General features: G+C 40.8%; 1 protein-coding gene across 3 annotated transcripts in view; it reads left to right on the top strand.

Annotated features, from left to right (window-relative positions):
* The window catches only part of SLCO5A1 (solute carrier organic anion transporter family member 5A1), a 132942-nt gene that overhangs the window by 87692 nt on the left and 29174 nt on the right, over positions 1–16076 (top strand). For all 3 annotated transcript variants that reach the window (XM_057532364.1, XM_057532365.1, XM_057532363.1), the window contains one exon: positions 13399–13597. In XM_057532364.1, coding sequence (XP_057388347.1) covers positions 13399–13597 — 199 coding nt within the window. The remainder of the gene's footprint in view (positions 1–13398; positions 13598–16076) is intronic.

Consider the following 16076-nt stretch of genomic DNA (forward strand, 5'->3'; position numbering starts at 1 on the left):
GAGAGATTTAGAGACGCATCAGTTGATGGGGCTTGTTATTGCATTAGGAAGGCACACAAGAACAATGTCATCTGTTTCTTTTCTATTGCTTTCAACCTAATGGCTATTTTTATAAAGTGATTAATTAATGGATTTCTGAAACCTAAGTTCTCATAAACAGTAGGTTTGCTGTTCTCCAAAGATACTCAGACCATTAGATTACTAGATTATGTTTCCATTCATAAAACTTATTTTGTGGATTTCATTAGCTGTGGAATTATGCATGTCATTTGAAACAAAACATCTTTATTTTAAAGTGCAGTATGTATAGCATACTGGTTAAGATTTCCATCTCAACTGTCCCTGCTTTGTCCAAAGTTCTTAGTTTTTCTGACTTAAGCTATCTCATTCAGCAAGCAAGTTAGTGTAAGTTTTGAATTTTCTTCTAGTTATAAAATGTTCTGACCTTTAATAATCTTGGCTCTCAGTAAACTTATTTTAATGGATAGATGAAAACAGTGTGTAATTGGGGGGATCATTTATTTTCTATGCATGCTGCACTTCCTTTCCTCCAAGTTTTTGCTCAAATGGTCCCTTGTCAATGAGACCCTACCCAGTATACCCCATTTAAAAATGCAACTCCTCTCCCAGAACTCCTGATTTTCCTTGCTAGGCTGAACATTTTTCTCTATGGTGCTTTTTACCTTCTAACATTCAGTAAAGTTTGCTTAGTTATTGGTTTATTGTTTATTGTCTCTTTTCCCCACAGTAGATTGTAAACTCAGTCAGGGCAGGGTTTTTTGTCAGCTTTATTCACTAAGTACCTTCAGAGTCTGGAACAGAGCCAAGACATAGTAGATACTCAGTAAATGTTTTCTGTTAAATTAAATATATGTTTTAAAAATTATATATTTTTATGAGCTTTCTGAAAGTTATACCTAACATATTTGTAAATAACACAAAAATGAATTTTAGCTCGACTACTATTTAAAAGATTGGAGATTTAAAAACAATGCAATAAAGGGCATCTACAAAAAATCCACATCATACTTAGTAATGAAAGACTGGATGCTTTCCTCTTAAGATCAGGAACAAGACAAGGATGTCTGCTCTTGGTACTTCTATTCATCATTGCACTGGAGATTCTAGCCAGGAAAGTAGGGCAAGAGAATGAAATAAAAGACATTCAGATTGGAAAGAAAGATGTAAAACTATCTCTATTCATAGATTATGCAATCTTGTATAAAGAAAATCCTAAGGAGTGCATTAAAAACTTATTAGAACTAGTAAATGAGTTTAGTGAGATTGCAAGATACAAGATTAATACAGAAATACCTTGGAGATATTGTGGGTTAGGTTCTGCAATTAAGCAAGCCACACAATTTTTTTTTGTTTCTCAGTGCATATAAAAGTTATGTTTACTGGAGTCTATTAAGTGTACAATAGGATTATGTCTAAAAAACAATGTAAATACCTTAATTAAAAATATTTTATTGCTAAAAAATGCTAACCATCATCTGAGCTTTCAGTGAGTCATAATCTTTTTGCTGGGGGAGGGCTTGAAATGTTGCAAGAATTACCAAAATGTGATGCAGAGAGACACAAAGTGAGCAAATACTGTTGGAAAAATGGCACTGGTAAACTTCCTTGACTCAGGATTGTCACAAACCTTCAATTTGTAAAAAATGCAGTATTTGCAAAGTGCAATAAAACAAGGTATGCCTGTATGCAAACATCAATTGTATTTCTACACACTAGGAATGAACAAAAAAGAAATTAAGGAAACAATTGCATTTACACCAGCATGAAAGAATGAAATACTTAGAAACAGATTTAACAAAAGAAGTGCAAAAATTATATTCTGAAACCCACAAAATATTGTTTAAAAATTAAAGAAGACCTAAATAAACAGAAAGACATCTCATGTTCTTGAATTGGAACACAATGTTACTAAGATGGCCATACTCACCAGACAGATTCAACAAATCCCTGTCAAAATTCCAGCTGGCTTCTTTGAATAAACTGACAAGCTGATCCTAAAATTCATTTAGAAATGCAAGTGACCTAGAATAGCCAAAACAATCCTGACAAAGAACAAAGTTGGAGCACCTAGACTTCTTGATTTCAAGACTTAATAAAAAGCAACAGTAATCAAGACAGTATGGTACCTACTTAAAGTAGACATAAACATCAATGGAACAGAATTGAGAGTCCAGAAATAAACCCATACATCTATAGTCAACCAGTTTTCAACAAGGATGTCAAGACCATTCAATGAGGAAAGAATAATCTTTTCAAAAAATGTTACTGGGGTAACTGGATAGCCACATGCAAAAGAATGTAGTTGGACCTCTACCTCACACCATATATATAAAAATGAACTCAAAATGGAGCAAAGATCTTAATGTAAGACCTAAAATTATAACACTCTTAGAAGTAAACAAGCATAAATCTTTGTGACCTTGAATTAGATAATGTGACCAAAGAAAAAATAGATAAATTGAATCTTATCAAAATTACAAACTTTTATATATCAAAGGACACCACCAAAAAAGTTAAAAAACAGCCCACAGGATGGGAGAAGATAAAACACATATCTGATAAGGGACTTGTATCCCTTATATAGAATTTATATTCTACATGAGGAATTCTCTTTTTGGAATGTTTATAGCTGCTTTATTCACAATAGCCCCAAACTGAAAACAATCCAAATGTCCATCAACTGGTGAGTGGACAAACAAATTGTGGTATATCCATACTAATTCAGCAGTAAAAATGAATGTAATATTAATACATGCAAAAGTATGGATGAATCTCAAAAACGTTACGCTAAGAGGTCAAACAAAAAAGACTATATATCATATACCATTTATATAAAATTCTACAAAAGGCAAAATTAAAGTAACAGAAAGCAGATCAGTAGTTGCCAGAGGTTAAGGGTCAAGAGATGGAACCAGTTGCAGAGGAGCAAGAGGGAACATTTTAGGGTGTTGGATGTTACACAATTGTATACCTAAAACAAGTGAAATTTATTGAATTTTATTGCATGTAAATTATGCATCCATAGTTAGTATTAAGAAGTCAAAGGAGTTAAGTAAAACTCCTATAATGTTAAGTTGAATTAGTAATAGTATAAATTCACGATTTGAAAATATAAGTATTTCTCCGCTCTGTTCCCCCCTTTCTCTTGGAGCCACCCCTGAATGGGCTGTAGTGTAAAAGTCCATTTTCAACTTGCACAAATACATTGAGTCTACCCGTCCATGGACCAGGCCTGGGTTTTTCTCCTTCCCATCAGCTGCTTGTTGCAAACCTCCGCAGAAGCTGTAGGTGAAGCTGATGGAGAGGCCTCAATGCAAGAGAGGTAGGAGATGTGGAATTTGGGTCCTATTTGTACCTTACATGAAGAATTCTTAAAATTCAACAATAAAAAGAAAAATAACCCAATTTAAAAAATGGGCAAAGGATCTGAATTGATATTTCTCCAAAGAGGATGTACAAATGGCCACATGAACAGATGCTCAATCTTATTAGTTATCAGGGAACTACAAATCAAAATCATAATGAGATACCACTTTACACCCGCTTGGATGTCTGTAATCAAATATTATTTGTGGAAATAACAAATGCTGGTGAAGATGTGGAACAATTGGAACCTCACACACTGGCAGTAGGAACGTCAAATGACACAGCTGTATTGGAAAGCAGTTTGGCATTTCCTCAAGCATAGAATTACTATATGATCCAGAAATTCCATTTCTAGGCATATGTCCAAGAGAAATGAAAACATATGTCCACATAAAAACTTGTACATGAATGTTCATAGCAACATTATTTAATAGCCAAAAATAGAAACAACTCAAATGTCCATCAACGGATGAATGGATAAATCAAATGTAGTCTGTTAGTACAATGGATTATTGTTTGGCCATAAATAGGAATGAAGTACTGACACGTGCCACAGTGTGGATGAGTGTTGAAAACATTATGCTAAGTTATAGAAGCCAGACATATTTTACGACTGCATTTATATGAAACATCTAGAATAGGCAAATCCGTAGAGACTGAAAGGAAATTAGTGGTTGTCTAGGGCTGAGGAAGGGGCATAGGAAGAAATGAGCTTGATAGCTAATGGGTACAGGGTTTCTTTCTAGGGTCATGAAAATATTCTGAAACTGATTGTGGTGATGGTTGCATATCTCTGTGAATATACTAAAAAACATTGAATGGTACACTTATTTAAGTAGGTGAATTGTATGGTATGTGACTTATAGCTCAACGAAGCTGTCAATTAAAAAAAGAAAGAAAGAATAAACAGAGCATTTAGTGAGTTGACGATCTTTAGTAAATGGTCACTCTGGTCCTCCTTATTCATTTGGCAGAATTAATATGGTTTTTAATGAGCCAAATTTTCGCTTGGCCATAGTGGGGCAAAAGCACTCTAACAAGTATGGTTAGGTGTGTAGAAGTTTGTCTCAAAATTTTTTTGGATAAATAGAGTTTGAAAAATCTGCTTGGATGTCCCTGGTGGCGCAGAGGTTAAGAATCTGCCTGCCAATGAAGGGGACAAGGGTTCGATCCCTTGTTCAGGAAGATCCCACATGCCGCGGAGCAACTAAGCCCGCGCGCCACAACTACTGAGCCTGCGTGCTACAACTACTGAACCCCACGTGCCTAGAGCCCATGCTCCGCAACAAGAGAAGCCACCGCAATGAGAAGCCCGCACACCACAACCGAGAGTAGCCCCTCGAGCGCCGCAACTAGAGAAAGCCCACGCGCAGCAACGAAAGACCCAACTCAGCCAAAAAGAAAAAAAAAGAAAAATCTGCTTACTTCTCCCAGGGGAAGGATAGCTTTGCCAGGTTTTGTAGCTCAGCTATTCTTGGGCATAATCACCGTCAACTCTCTCGATGGAAAGGCACAAGAGCTGCTGGATTTGGACAACAATGGAAAGGCGAGACGTTGAAAAGTGCTGAGGGAAAATGGATCTCGCCCATAGGGCCTCCAAAGAGGGTTTTGTCTTTGGCACTGGCCTACATCTGTAGGCTTTGCTTCTCTGAACGGAAACTGAGTCTAGTAACTTAACACTAAGGTCGTCCTTTGAGGCTTCTTTTGATAACTGAAAAGGTTAATAAGATCCTGTTCGTCTTCTGTAAAATGGCCTCTACAAAATCCCCCCCTTCTCTTGCAATAATTTGTTTAAAGCTTTTGCTGTTTCACCTTAAGTTTCCCATAGCCAGTGAAAAACAGAAGTAAACACTTTGATATTTTCCATTTCATCATTTCAAGTTATTTTTGCCCTTTGTGGTTTTATTGCCTGGATGCAGAAAACTCTTTTAGGTTTTTAAGCCATACAAGATGAAATATGCATTTGATTTGATTTTTGAATCCCTTTCACGACCCAGCTTGGCATTTGATTTTATGTATTATTTCAGCCAGAGCTTTGCAGAACCCTGAAATGAAAAGTGGGCTTGTTTTCTCTGTTGAATGTACCTTTTTATTACCTTTCACTCAGTGCTCCCAAGACCTTGAATCCCTGAGATTGGGGTTCTCATATTTCTCTCGTGCTGCACGGCATTTCCCTGTGTTGGCAGAGTTGCAGAGGGTGTTACTGTGGTTGAATGAGACCCATTTACCCTGGTGGAGGTTCAGTGTGAGCTTGATTTTGATATCTCCAGGCTGAAGTGATGGAGGCTAGGTTTTCAGAGGTGTGTAATTCCTTGGAAAGCCTTTATTAATCATTGCAGCAAGGTCATGCAAGATGTTTTAGAGCAGGCTCTGTTGCTGAGCTGCAGGGGGTCCCATCTGAGCCCCACTGTGTTCATCACGGGGTCCTCAACAGAGGAAGCTGTGGCCAGAGAGGTTTGCTTCTGGCGCTGTGTCCTCTGACTGAAGTGGTAGAGGCCGACAGGCCGTCTGCATCAGCCCTGTGCGAGACTAGCCACCCTGCCAGCCTATCTGCCTCAGGAGAATTGCTAAAAGAACCCTGATATTGGGACCTCCCTGACAGTCCGGTGGTTAAGACTCCGTGCTTCCACTGAAGGGGGCGTGGGTTCGATCCCTGGTCTGGGAACTAAGATCTCACATGCCACGTGGCGTGGCCAAAAATAAAATAAAATAAAATAAAAGAACCCCTATAAATCCTGCCACTCAACCTATAGGCTTCTCTCCAGGTGCCCGGTAGCTTTGAGTGACACACGCTGTTCAGGTCAACAGACATGGGCTGCCCCTCCTAATTCCAATCGAACAGGGCATGCTTTACAATTTGACTTGATGTTATGCTATGAAATATTATGGATCGAAAGAAATAGGCTGGTCTCTGTCTTAAAACAGTCACCGAATTATAAAAATGGCACTATAAATTAATTCTAATGATGGACCTCGTTCATAGTTGGTGAAGGGATTTCTGAGATGTTTTACAAGGGTGATAGTGAGATATATGAAAGAGAAAGAGTTATATTGTGATTTTGTGATACTTTGTGGATTTAAGAGCAGTTTGTGAAAATGTGTACTTACTGTGCTGTGTATTCTCAGACCATTTAAAATTTGCTAGCTTCAAGGTTCGAACTTGAAAAATATTCTCTTCTTCTATTCCCCTCTGACAATAATTGTTATTTATTTACAAGGGAAAGTGGAAGCTTAAAGGGGTAAAATATTTAAGCTTGGGTGATAGGAAAACATTTATGTTGTATCATAAGATTAGAAACATAGTATTTGGAAAAGTTAAATAAATTTGAGTTTATTACCCTGCTCTATCACTCACTAGATGTTTCCTCACCTGGGATGTGGAAAGAAACTTCTGTATTCTTTCCAACCTAAGACACCATTCATTGTAAGATGCCCCATGATTTTGAGTTACTATGAAAGAAAAATGCTTCTAATTAGACAATGACACAAGGTAGAGATCCTATTGATTGTCAGACACATTCTGATTTCAGAGCAATTCAAAATGCATACAGTTTTGAGAATTAGATGAGATACTATCCATACAGCAGTTGTCACAGTTTCTGGCATATAGCTAACATCAGTGTGTGTGTGTGTGTGTGTGTGTGTGTGTGTGTGTGTGTGGTGTATATGTGTACAGAAAGAAAGAGAAAGGTGGGAGAGAGGGAAAGAGAGAGAGAGAGAGAATGGGCATGAGAACGAATTGTACTTCCTTCTTTTCTAGGTGCTCACCCCGCTTTCTCCTCCCCTTCCCTCCCGGCTGCCTTCCCTCAAGACAATGGCAGAACCTGGAAGCCATAATGGCTTACAATGATAGTCTGTATTGATTCAGAGTCTTAGGTTTGCAAACCATTTATTTTTCAACTTACCTAAAGAAAACTTTGGATGTGGAATACACAGAAAGGTTCAGAGAATTTAGAGAAAAGAGCCTGAGGACGTCTATGATTCTGAGGATCTGTCTATACTAACTTAATGCACCACAGTGGGACAGTCCGCACATTGTGATCTCACCATAGAAAAGAGGTATCAGAGGGCTACTGACATTCCACGCTTTGTCACCTGTGGTGGCTTGGCAGTTAAGCTTTTGCTAATAACGCCCAAGTCAATTTTGATAACAGATTTTTTTTAGGCGTCAGTCTAGATATTTCGTGCGTGCCAGTTTTAAACTGATTTTAGCAAGTTATTTTAACTCCAAATGAGACCTTAGATCTCCTCTTTGTAAAACAAGATATGGCCTATTTCAAGGAATAATTGAAAACAAAAATGAATGTCATTTGAGGATTTTATGTAATAAATTCTAAATAACAAAATTATTCATCCATACATTCACCAGGCCTTGGTAAGTGCTAGAAAGGTATGAAGATGATAAAGATATAGTCCCTACCATGCACAGGAACCTTCCAGTCTAGCAGGAAAGAGAGAAGTAAACCCAATAGATGGTGGCAGGTCTTACGATGGGGGTGAGCACTGAGTCCTGCAAAAGCAGGTTGTGATTCTTCACAATAGCAATAGCAGCACGATTGCAGTTCCCTGAACCTGAGACATTCTTGATGAGTGGGTCACCTAATTTTGTCCTCCTGTCTTCCAGTTCAAAGTTTTCCTGTGTTCCAAATGATGCATTAGGCTTAGGCATATTTTATGTGTCTATTTGCAAAATAGATAATGTCTACATATTGACAAAAATTGGAGAGAAGAAAAATTTCATCAGTAGCTTTCATATTTGGTAATTCACCGAATATCATTTTTCATAAAGACCCTTTGACTCCATCCAGCCACACTTTGTAAGGGTAAGCAATATTGTGACCCAGAGCAAAAACTTCAACCTTGAATGCTAGGGGATCATGCTTGAAATAAGGGAAAGAGAGGAAGTAGGACAATTAACATGTCAATCTGCTTGGATAAGTAAGTAGATAAAAGATTTCCTACTGGAAAGCAGTAGGATGTGCTCAGACCTTTTATGAATGAAGCAGGGTCCTCTGGGCAATACTTATGCAGCGATGACTTCTTTAGATTCAGATATATACACACAGTAGCTCAAAAGCTAACAGAGGTTTATGTGTTTGAGAGGACATAGTAGCTAAATATCAAACAAAGGTTTATATATTGAACACATACAGGTTTATGTTGGACAAGTATGAGTAGTATTTTATTTTATTTTATTAAAATTTTTTTTTTAATTTTGCCATATAACATACAGTAAGTTTTTTTTTAATGCTTTTCTTTTAAAAAAATTATTTATTATTACTTTTTCGGCTGCATTGGGTCATCGTTGCTGTGTGTGGGCTTTCTCTAGTTGCGGCAAGCGGGGGCTACTCTTCATTGCGGTGCACGGGCTGCTCATCGCGGTGGCTTCTCTTGTTGCGGAGCACGGGCTCTAGAGTGCAGGCTCAGTACTTGTGGCACACGGGCTCAGTAGTTGTGGCTCACGGGCTCTAGGGCACAGGCTCAGTAGTTGTGGCGCACTGGCTTAGTTGCTCCATGGCATGTGGGATCTTCCCGGACCAGGGCTCGAACCCGTGTCCCCTGCATTGGCAGGCGGACTCCCAACCACTGCACCACCAGGGAAGCCCCATGAGTACTATTTTAAATTCAGTTCTATAGATTAAATAGCATATGAAAATTTGCCTAATTATAATTACAATATATTTATTTGTTCAAATGTTAAACTCATTAATAGCAGGCAGATACTTGTGTCAATTGCCAACATTTATTGGGTATACACTATGGGCTAGGCACTGTTTCAAGCACTTCCTATATCTTAACCCATTTAATCCTAACAATCTCTGAGGAAGAAACTACTCTTATCCATATCTTACAGAAAAATCTAAGGCCCGGAATGTCAGAAACTTGCCTGAGGACAGACAGCTTGTAGGTGGCAGAGCTGAGATTCGAACTTGGAATCTTCATGGCCCACACTCTTACCTGGGATTGTCTCAGACATCTGCAGTCGCATTGGCCTCCATCCTCTCCCGCCTGGGCCTTAGGCTGGGCCCCTGGGCTTGGTCCAGGCACTCCCATCTCTCCCCGCTGCTCTGTGCTCCTTCCTCGGCTCGTTCTACAGGCATCCGTGGGCCCCAGTTGATGCCTTTTCCCCACCCTCTTGACCGCGCCCTCCCCGCGTCTTGGCCACTAGAGGGCGCGAGGAGCAGAAACTCGAGGGTAACAGGTGTCTGGCAGCGGCTGGGAAGGGGCTGGATCCCGAGCAGAGGCTCAGAGGAGGGAGACAGAAAGAGGGGCGCTTGGGATCTGGGGACACGGGGAAGGGGAGGAGAGCACCAGCTGGTGAGGTGAATTGGAGCTCAGACAGGGCTAGCGGCAGGAGGGCCGCCTCTCCTGGGAGAGCCCATCTTATATCCTCACTTCCCTCTCCCCAGAAGGCAGTGGTGAAGTTGGGGAGACCTAGGTGGCCGCCGGAGGTGGGAGGAGAAGCTGACCCCCAGCCCCTCCGTGCTCCCCGCAAGCTAACCCCAAACCACTCAAGCGGGGTTCCGGAGGAGGGGCTTGGAGGAGGGGCGAGAAGGCTCTATTGCCTCCCCCTCCGTCACCCCACCACACACTCGGCACCGAATCTTCCCTACTCATTCCATTCCCCTAAAATTCCAACACCGAGACATTTGGGTCTCCTACTCAAGCTGGAGATCTGAGTGTCGTACAGATTCCCCTGAATGCATAGTCAGAGTCTTTCTGTTCTGGTAGTGCAGTGAGGTTTAGAGGACAGGGGGACATCAGGAGGAAATTTTAATAGATCTTCACTCTGACGAGACCTCATACTAATGACACATTTTTTGTTTTTAAGAGTTGAATACCAGTTAGGATGCATAGTCAAATAAATTATACTGCTTTTAAATTAGGACTCAGCTGTGAGCGTGGGGATTTGTTTTGCTGCTATCCCAGGGTCTAGCACGGTATCTATAATATCGATATATAAATCGCTCAGTTGAAATAGGAATTTTATTCATGGATCATTTCACTCTAAAGGTAAAGCTTTGCCTATTTAGTCATGTAGATAGAATGTGTACTATTCTTTTTTTATTTTTATTTTTAAATTAATTTATTTTATTTATTTATTTTTGGCTGGGTTAGGTCTTTGTTGCTGTGCGCAGGCTTTCTCTAGTTGCAGCTGCTCCGTGGGCTACTCTTCGTTGCAGTTGCACGGGCTTCTCATTGCGGTGGCTTCTCTTGTTGCAGAGCACGAGCTCTAGGCTCACGGGCTTTAGTAGTTGTGGCTAGTAGTAGTGGCACACGGACTCAGTAGTTGTGGCTCGCGGGCTCAGTTGCTCCGCGGCATGTGGGATCTTCCCGGACCAGGGCTCGAACCCGTGTCCCCTGCATTGGCAGGCAGATTCTTAACCACTGCGCCACCAGGGAAGCCCCTGTGTACTATTCTTTAATGAGGATAATTTATTAACCAGCTCATCTAAGCCCAGAGCTCTGGTCAACTTACCCAAAAGCTTCCAGTACCCGCTGCTTCTAAGAGGCAGCTGTGGTGCTGTGGAGAGTGCCCTGGGCTGGGAGCCAGAGACCTCAGTTTTCATTCTGGCTCTCCCTGCCCTGTGTGCACTATTGGGCTGGTCACTTCCTCACCTGTCAAAGAGCCATTACTGGTTTTATAAAGTCAGGACCATGGTGAGGATTACAAGATAAACACTATTTTTTTTTCCCCTGCCAACCCAGGCAAAGCTCAGACTTGATTAATCTAACCCTCCCTCTGTGCTCCTTTACGGGGGCTGTGGAGCACACAGGAGGAGCGAGCCGTCCAAGCATGCACACGGATGCAGCTGCAGACTTCTGGAATCTCACAGCACCTGGACCCACCGTCCTCTCCATGTGCAAAGCCGTATACATGTTCTAACTTAGCCCGCTCTTCACTTTCCTACAATGGTTATTCCAACCTTTGGCTATATTTAGAGTTCTCCGTATCTCTTCCCAAACCAAAGCTATATGTATACATACATACATATATACATACATATATATATATATAAAGAATCTACACATGTTATCAATTCTTGAGGGGGAAGAAAAAAGCATAGAAAAAAGACTGGAGTCAAATATGCCAGAATGTAAGTTGTGGGTTTTTGGTCCTTCATATTTCTCTGTGCTTTTCAAGTGTTCTAGTCCATCATGCATTGCATGATGTTTCCAAAATAACAACAACAACAAAACAGAAAAACTACCATTCGAGGAGCTACCGCCTACCCATTGATTTATCCCCCCACCCCACTGCTCCCAAATCTGATTCCCGGCCCAGATGCAGGGTTCTCGCTCTCCCTCTCCAGGGCTAATCTGATCATCTGTGCTATTAATTCTATATTCTCCTGACTTCTCAAGGATCTTGCCTTGACATTAGATAACCCTTTTTCTCCCCATTCAATCCCCCATTCCTTTTTGGTCTCTTTGTGAGCATATAAGTATGCTTAAAGGAATTCCCTGGAGGTCCAGTGGTTAGGACTCGGTGCTTTCACTGTCAGGGGCCAGGTTCAATCCCTGGTCGGGGAACTAAGATCCCACAAGCCACGTGGTGCGGCCAATATATATATATATATATATATATATATATATATATATATATATGTGTGTGTGTGTGTGTGTGTGTGTGTGTGTGTGTGTGTGTGTGTGTGTATAATACAAATGAACTTATGTACAAAACAGAAACAGACTTACAGACATAGAAGACAAACATACGGTTACCAAAGGGGAAAGGGCAGGAAAGGGATAAATTAAGAGTTTGGGATTAACATATACACACTACTATATATAAAGTAGATAAACAACAAGGTCCTATTGTATAGCACAGGGAACTACATTAAAAATCCTGTAATAAACAATAACGGAAAAGAATATGAAAAAGAATATATATACATATATACATAACTGAATCACTTTGCTGTACACCTGAAACTAACACAACATTGTAAATCAACTATACTTCAAAAAAAACTTAGAGATGATGAATAGTCATAAAGTGAACACTTGTGTAACTACTGCCCAGGTCATGAAAAGGAGTATTTTCAGTCCTCCAGGAGCCCCCTGTATCCTTTCCGGATCCCACCCATCCCCCTACTATCTTGGCTTTTATGGCAATTTTCACTTCCTGGCTTTTCTTCATAGTTGCACTACCTATATATTCATTTCTAAACAAATCATTTAGTTTTACCTGTTTTTGAACTTTATACAGTCAGATCATGTTTTCTGTTGTGTTTTACTTCCTTTATTCAACATTGTGTTTGTATGTGATTATATGTCTTAATTTTTATTATTGTATAGCAGCATTTCATTACATGAATTTACTGCATGTAATGTATCTATTAATGGGTGTTTGTTTATTTCCAGTTTGGGGCTATTATGGTGCTTCAGATATCTTGTACCCTTCTTTTGGTCCCCATGTGCATGAGTTTCTTCAGGGTATAGATCCAGGAATGGAATTGCCTGTCACAGGGCGTGTATATCTTCAACTCTACCAGATAATGCTAAACTGTCTTTCAAAGTGTCTGTCACAATTTACATCCCACCAGCCTTGCAGAGGGTGCCCATTGCTCTGTATCTTTGCCAATATGTGGTATTGCCAGACTTTTCCATTTTTACTGACATGGTTGGCATGGAGTAGTATTTCATTGTGGCTTAATTTGTGTTTCTCTCTTAGTAAGGAGGCTGACCACCTTTATGAGTTAATGGGTCAGCTGAATTTCCTCCTTAGTGAAGGCCCATTTAAGTTTTGCTCACTTTCTAATGGGTTGCTTGTCTTTATTTCATGGCTTTGTAAGTTTTTGCACATTTTGGATATGAGTCCTTTGTTGGCTGTGTGTTGAAAATAAGCTATACTATAAAATCACAAACATTAAAGATTTATTGACTATAGTGTTTTTAATATTCTTTCCCTTAGTACTGATAAGTAAGTAGAAACAGAATAATTAGACAATAAATAATAGGATACATTACTTCAAATTAATCCTGTCCTTCCCTTCTTCTCTCCAGGCGTCATCATTGTCCCCAGTGCCGGTGTTGGGATTGTCCTTGGAGGCTACATCATAAAAAAATTGAAACTTGGTGCAAGAGAATCTGCAAAACTAGCGATGATCTGCAGTGGTGTGTCTTTACTGTGCTTTTCAACCCTGTTTATTGTTGGATGTGAAAGTATCAATCTAGGTGGCATAAACATCCCGTATACAACAGGGTAAGTATCTTGGAAGAGGCGTCTCACCTCATCCTGGTCATGACTGAAGTGCGAAGCTCTGCGGTGTTTGGATCCCAGGGTTCGGCTTGCGCCCCTCCCTCCATGCGGGGCTCACTATGCCTGCGTTTCTGTCCCGGTAGAGCTGCACCCTCTTGAGCAGAGGCCTCGATCTCTCCATGTCTGTGTCCCTTTTGACCCTCGCAGCGTCTCCCATGGCATTTGGGTTACAGTACATGAGGAGGAAATGCTAGTTGGCTTAATGAAAACTGTTCTTTTTTTTTTTTTTAATTATTTATTTATTTATTTTTGGCTGTGTGGGGTCTTCGTTTCTGGGCGAGGGCTTTCTCTAGTTGTGGCAAGCGGGGACCACTCTTCATCGCGGTGCACGGGCCTCTCACTGTCGCGGCCTCTCTTGTTGCGGAGCACAGGCTCCAGACACGCAGGCTCAGTAGTTGTGGCTCGCGGGCTTAGTTGCTCCGTGGCATGTGGGATCTTCCCGGACCAGGGCTCGAACCCGTGTCCCCTGCATTGGCAGGCGGATTCTTAACCACTGCGCCACCAGGGAAGCCCTGTTCTTTTTTTTTTTAATGTAATGTTTTGAATAGGTAATACATTCACACGGTTTCAAAACAAAGTTCAATGAAAATACAGTGTGCCCCAAGGCCTCCACCCCACTTCTCCCCAAAGACATACCAGGGAACCACTTTAATTCATCTCTTGTGTACGCTTCCAAGGATGTTCCTTATACAAGAAACTATGAATGTGTATTTTCAGTGTTTTCTGTTTTATATGCAAAAGGTAGCATTCTATACATTTTCTTATTTATTTATTTATTTATTTATTTATTTATTTATTTATGGCTGTGTTGGGTCTTCGTTGCTGCGCGTGGGCTTTCTCTAGTTGCGGCGAGTGGGGGCTACTCTTTGTTGTGGTGCGCAGCCTTCTCATTGCAGTGGCTTCTCTTGTTGTGGAGCACGGGCTCTAGGCACACAGTCTTCAGTAGTTGTGGCTCGTGGGCTCAGTAGTTGTGGCTCGCGGGCTTAGCTGCTCCGTGGCATGTGGGATCTTCCTGGACCAGGGCTCAAACCCGTGTCCCCTGCAATGGCAGGTGGATTCTTTTTTTTTTTTTTTAAATTTTTTATTTATTATTTGTTCATTATTTTTGGCTGTGTTGGGTCTTTGTTTCTGTGCGAGGGCTTTTTCTAGTTGCGGCAAGTGGGGGCCACTCTTCATCGCGGTGCGCGGGCCTCTCACTATCGCGGCCTCTCTTGTTGCGGAGCACAGGCTCCAGACGCGCAGGCTCAGTAGTTGTGGCTCACGGGCCTAGTTGCTCCGCAGCATGTGGGATCTTCCCAGACCAGGGCTCGAACCCATGTCCCCCGCATTGGCAGGCAGATGCTCAACCACTGCGCCACCAGGGAAGTCCCTATACATTCTTTTCTGAGCTTTTTTTTTTTTTTTTTTATGTAACAATCTGGGTTGGAAACTTTCTGTCACAATAATAATAATGATGGTGATGTTCAAAGCATAGCTAACCCTCATATTAACACTACTGCATGCCAAGCATTCTTCTAAATGTTTTACGTATATTAACTCATTAATCCTCATAACAGGCCTAATCAGGTAGGTACTATTATTATTTTGATTTTACAGAGGGCAAAACTGAGGTATGGCTGACACGTATCAGTATATAAATCCGTTCAGGCTGCTGTAAGCGAACACCATAGACTAGATGGCTTAGAAACAACAGAAGTTTATTTCTCACAATTCCGGAGGCTGGGAAGTCCAAGATCAAGGTGCTAGCAGATTCGGTGTCTTGTGAGGACCTGCGTTTTGGATCATAAATGGCTGTCTCTGGCTGTGTCCTCACATGGTGGGGGTGAGGCATCTCCCTAGGATCCTTTTTGTAAGGGCACTAATCCCACTCATAAGGGCTTCACCCTCATGACCCAATCACCTCCCAAAGGCCCCAAACTCCAAATACCATCACGTTTGGGGTTAGCTTTCAACATGTGAATTTTTCATGGGCCCAAACCTTTAGTCTATTGACCTAAAGATCACAGGCAAGGATTACACAAGAAACATGTGTAAAGCTCTCAGCTCTCCTGGCACACAGTAAGTGCTCAGTGATAGTTAGCTATTGTTATTAGTCATCACTAATCCATTAAGAACAATTTCTATCAAATTATTTTTACTACAATTGGAAAACATAAATAGAATATTAATAGTAAGAAAAAACCAGCAGTCTCCTGACCCTGCTTCCCAGGGGCAATAATTTAAAATTCTTTTTAGCTATCTCTTCTGGTATTTACCTCTATATTTTTAAAGCATACTGTATAAATTAACCAAATGAAGACATTATTTATGACTTCCTGTCTTAGTAAATGAGGAGTCTAGCATTTGCTTCACAAGTTGTGCTCAAATCCTTTTTTGATATTTTCATGGTATGATTATGACAGTATTGTTAGCAGCTGAGGCA

The sequence above is a fragment of the Balaenoptera acutorostrata genome, chromosome 17 (assembly GCF_949987535.1).
Source record: "Balaenoptera acutorostrata chromosome 17, mBalAcu1.1, whole genome shotgun sequence".
Taxonomy (NCBI): domain Eukaryota; kingdom Metazoa; phylum Chordata; class Mammalia; order Artiodactyla; family Balaenopteridae; genus Balaenoptera; species Balaenoptera acutorostrata.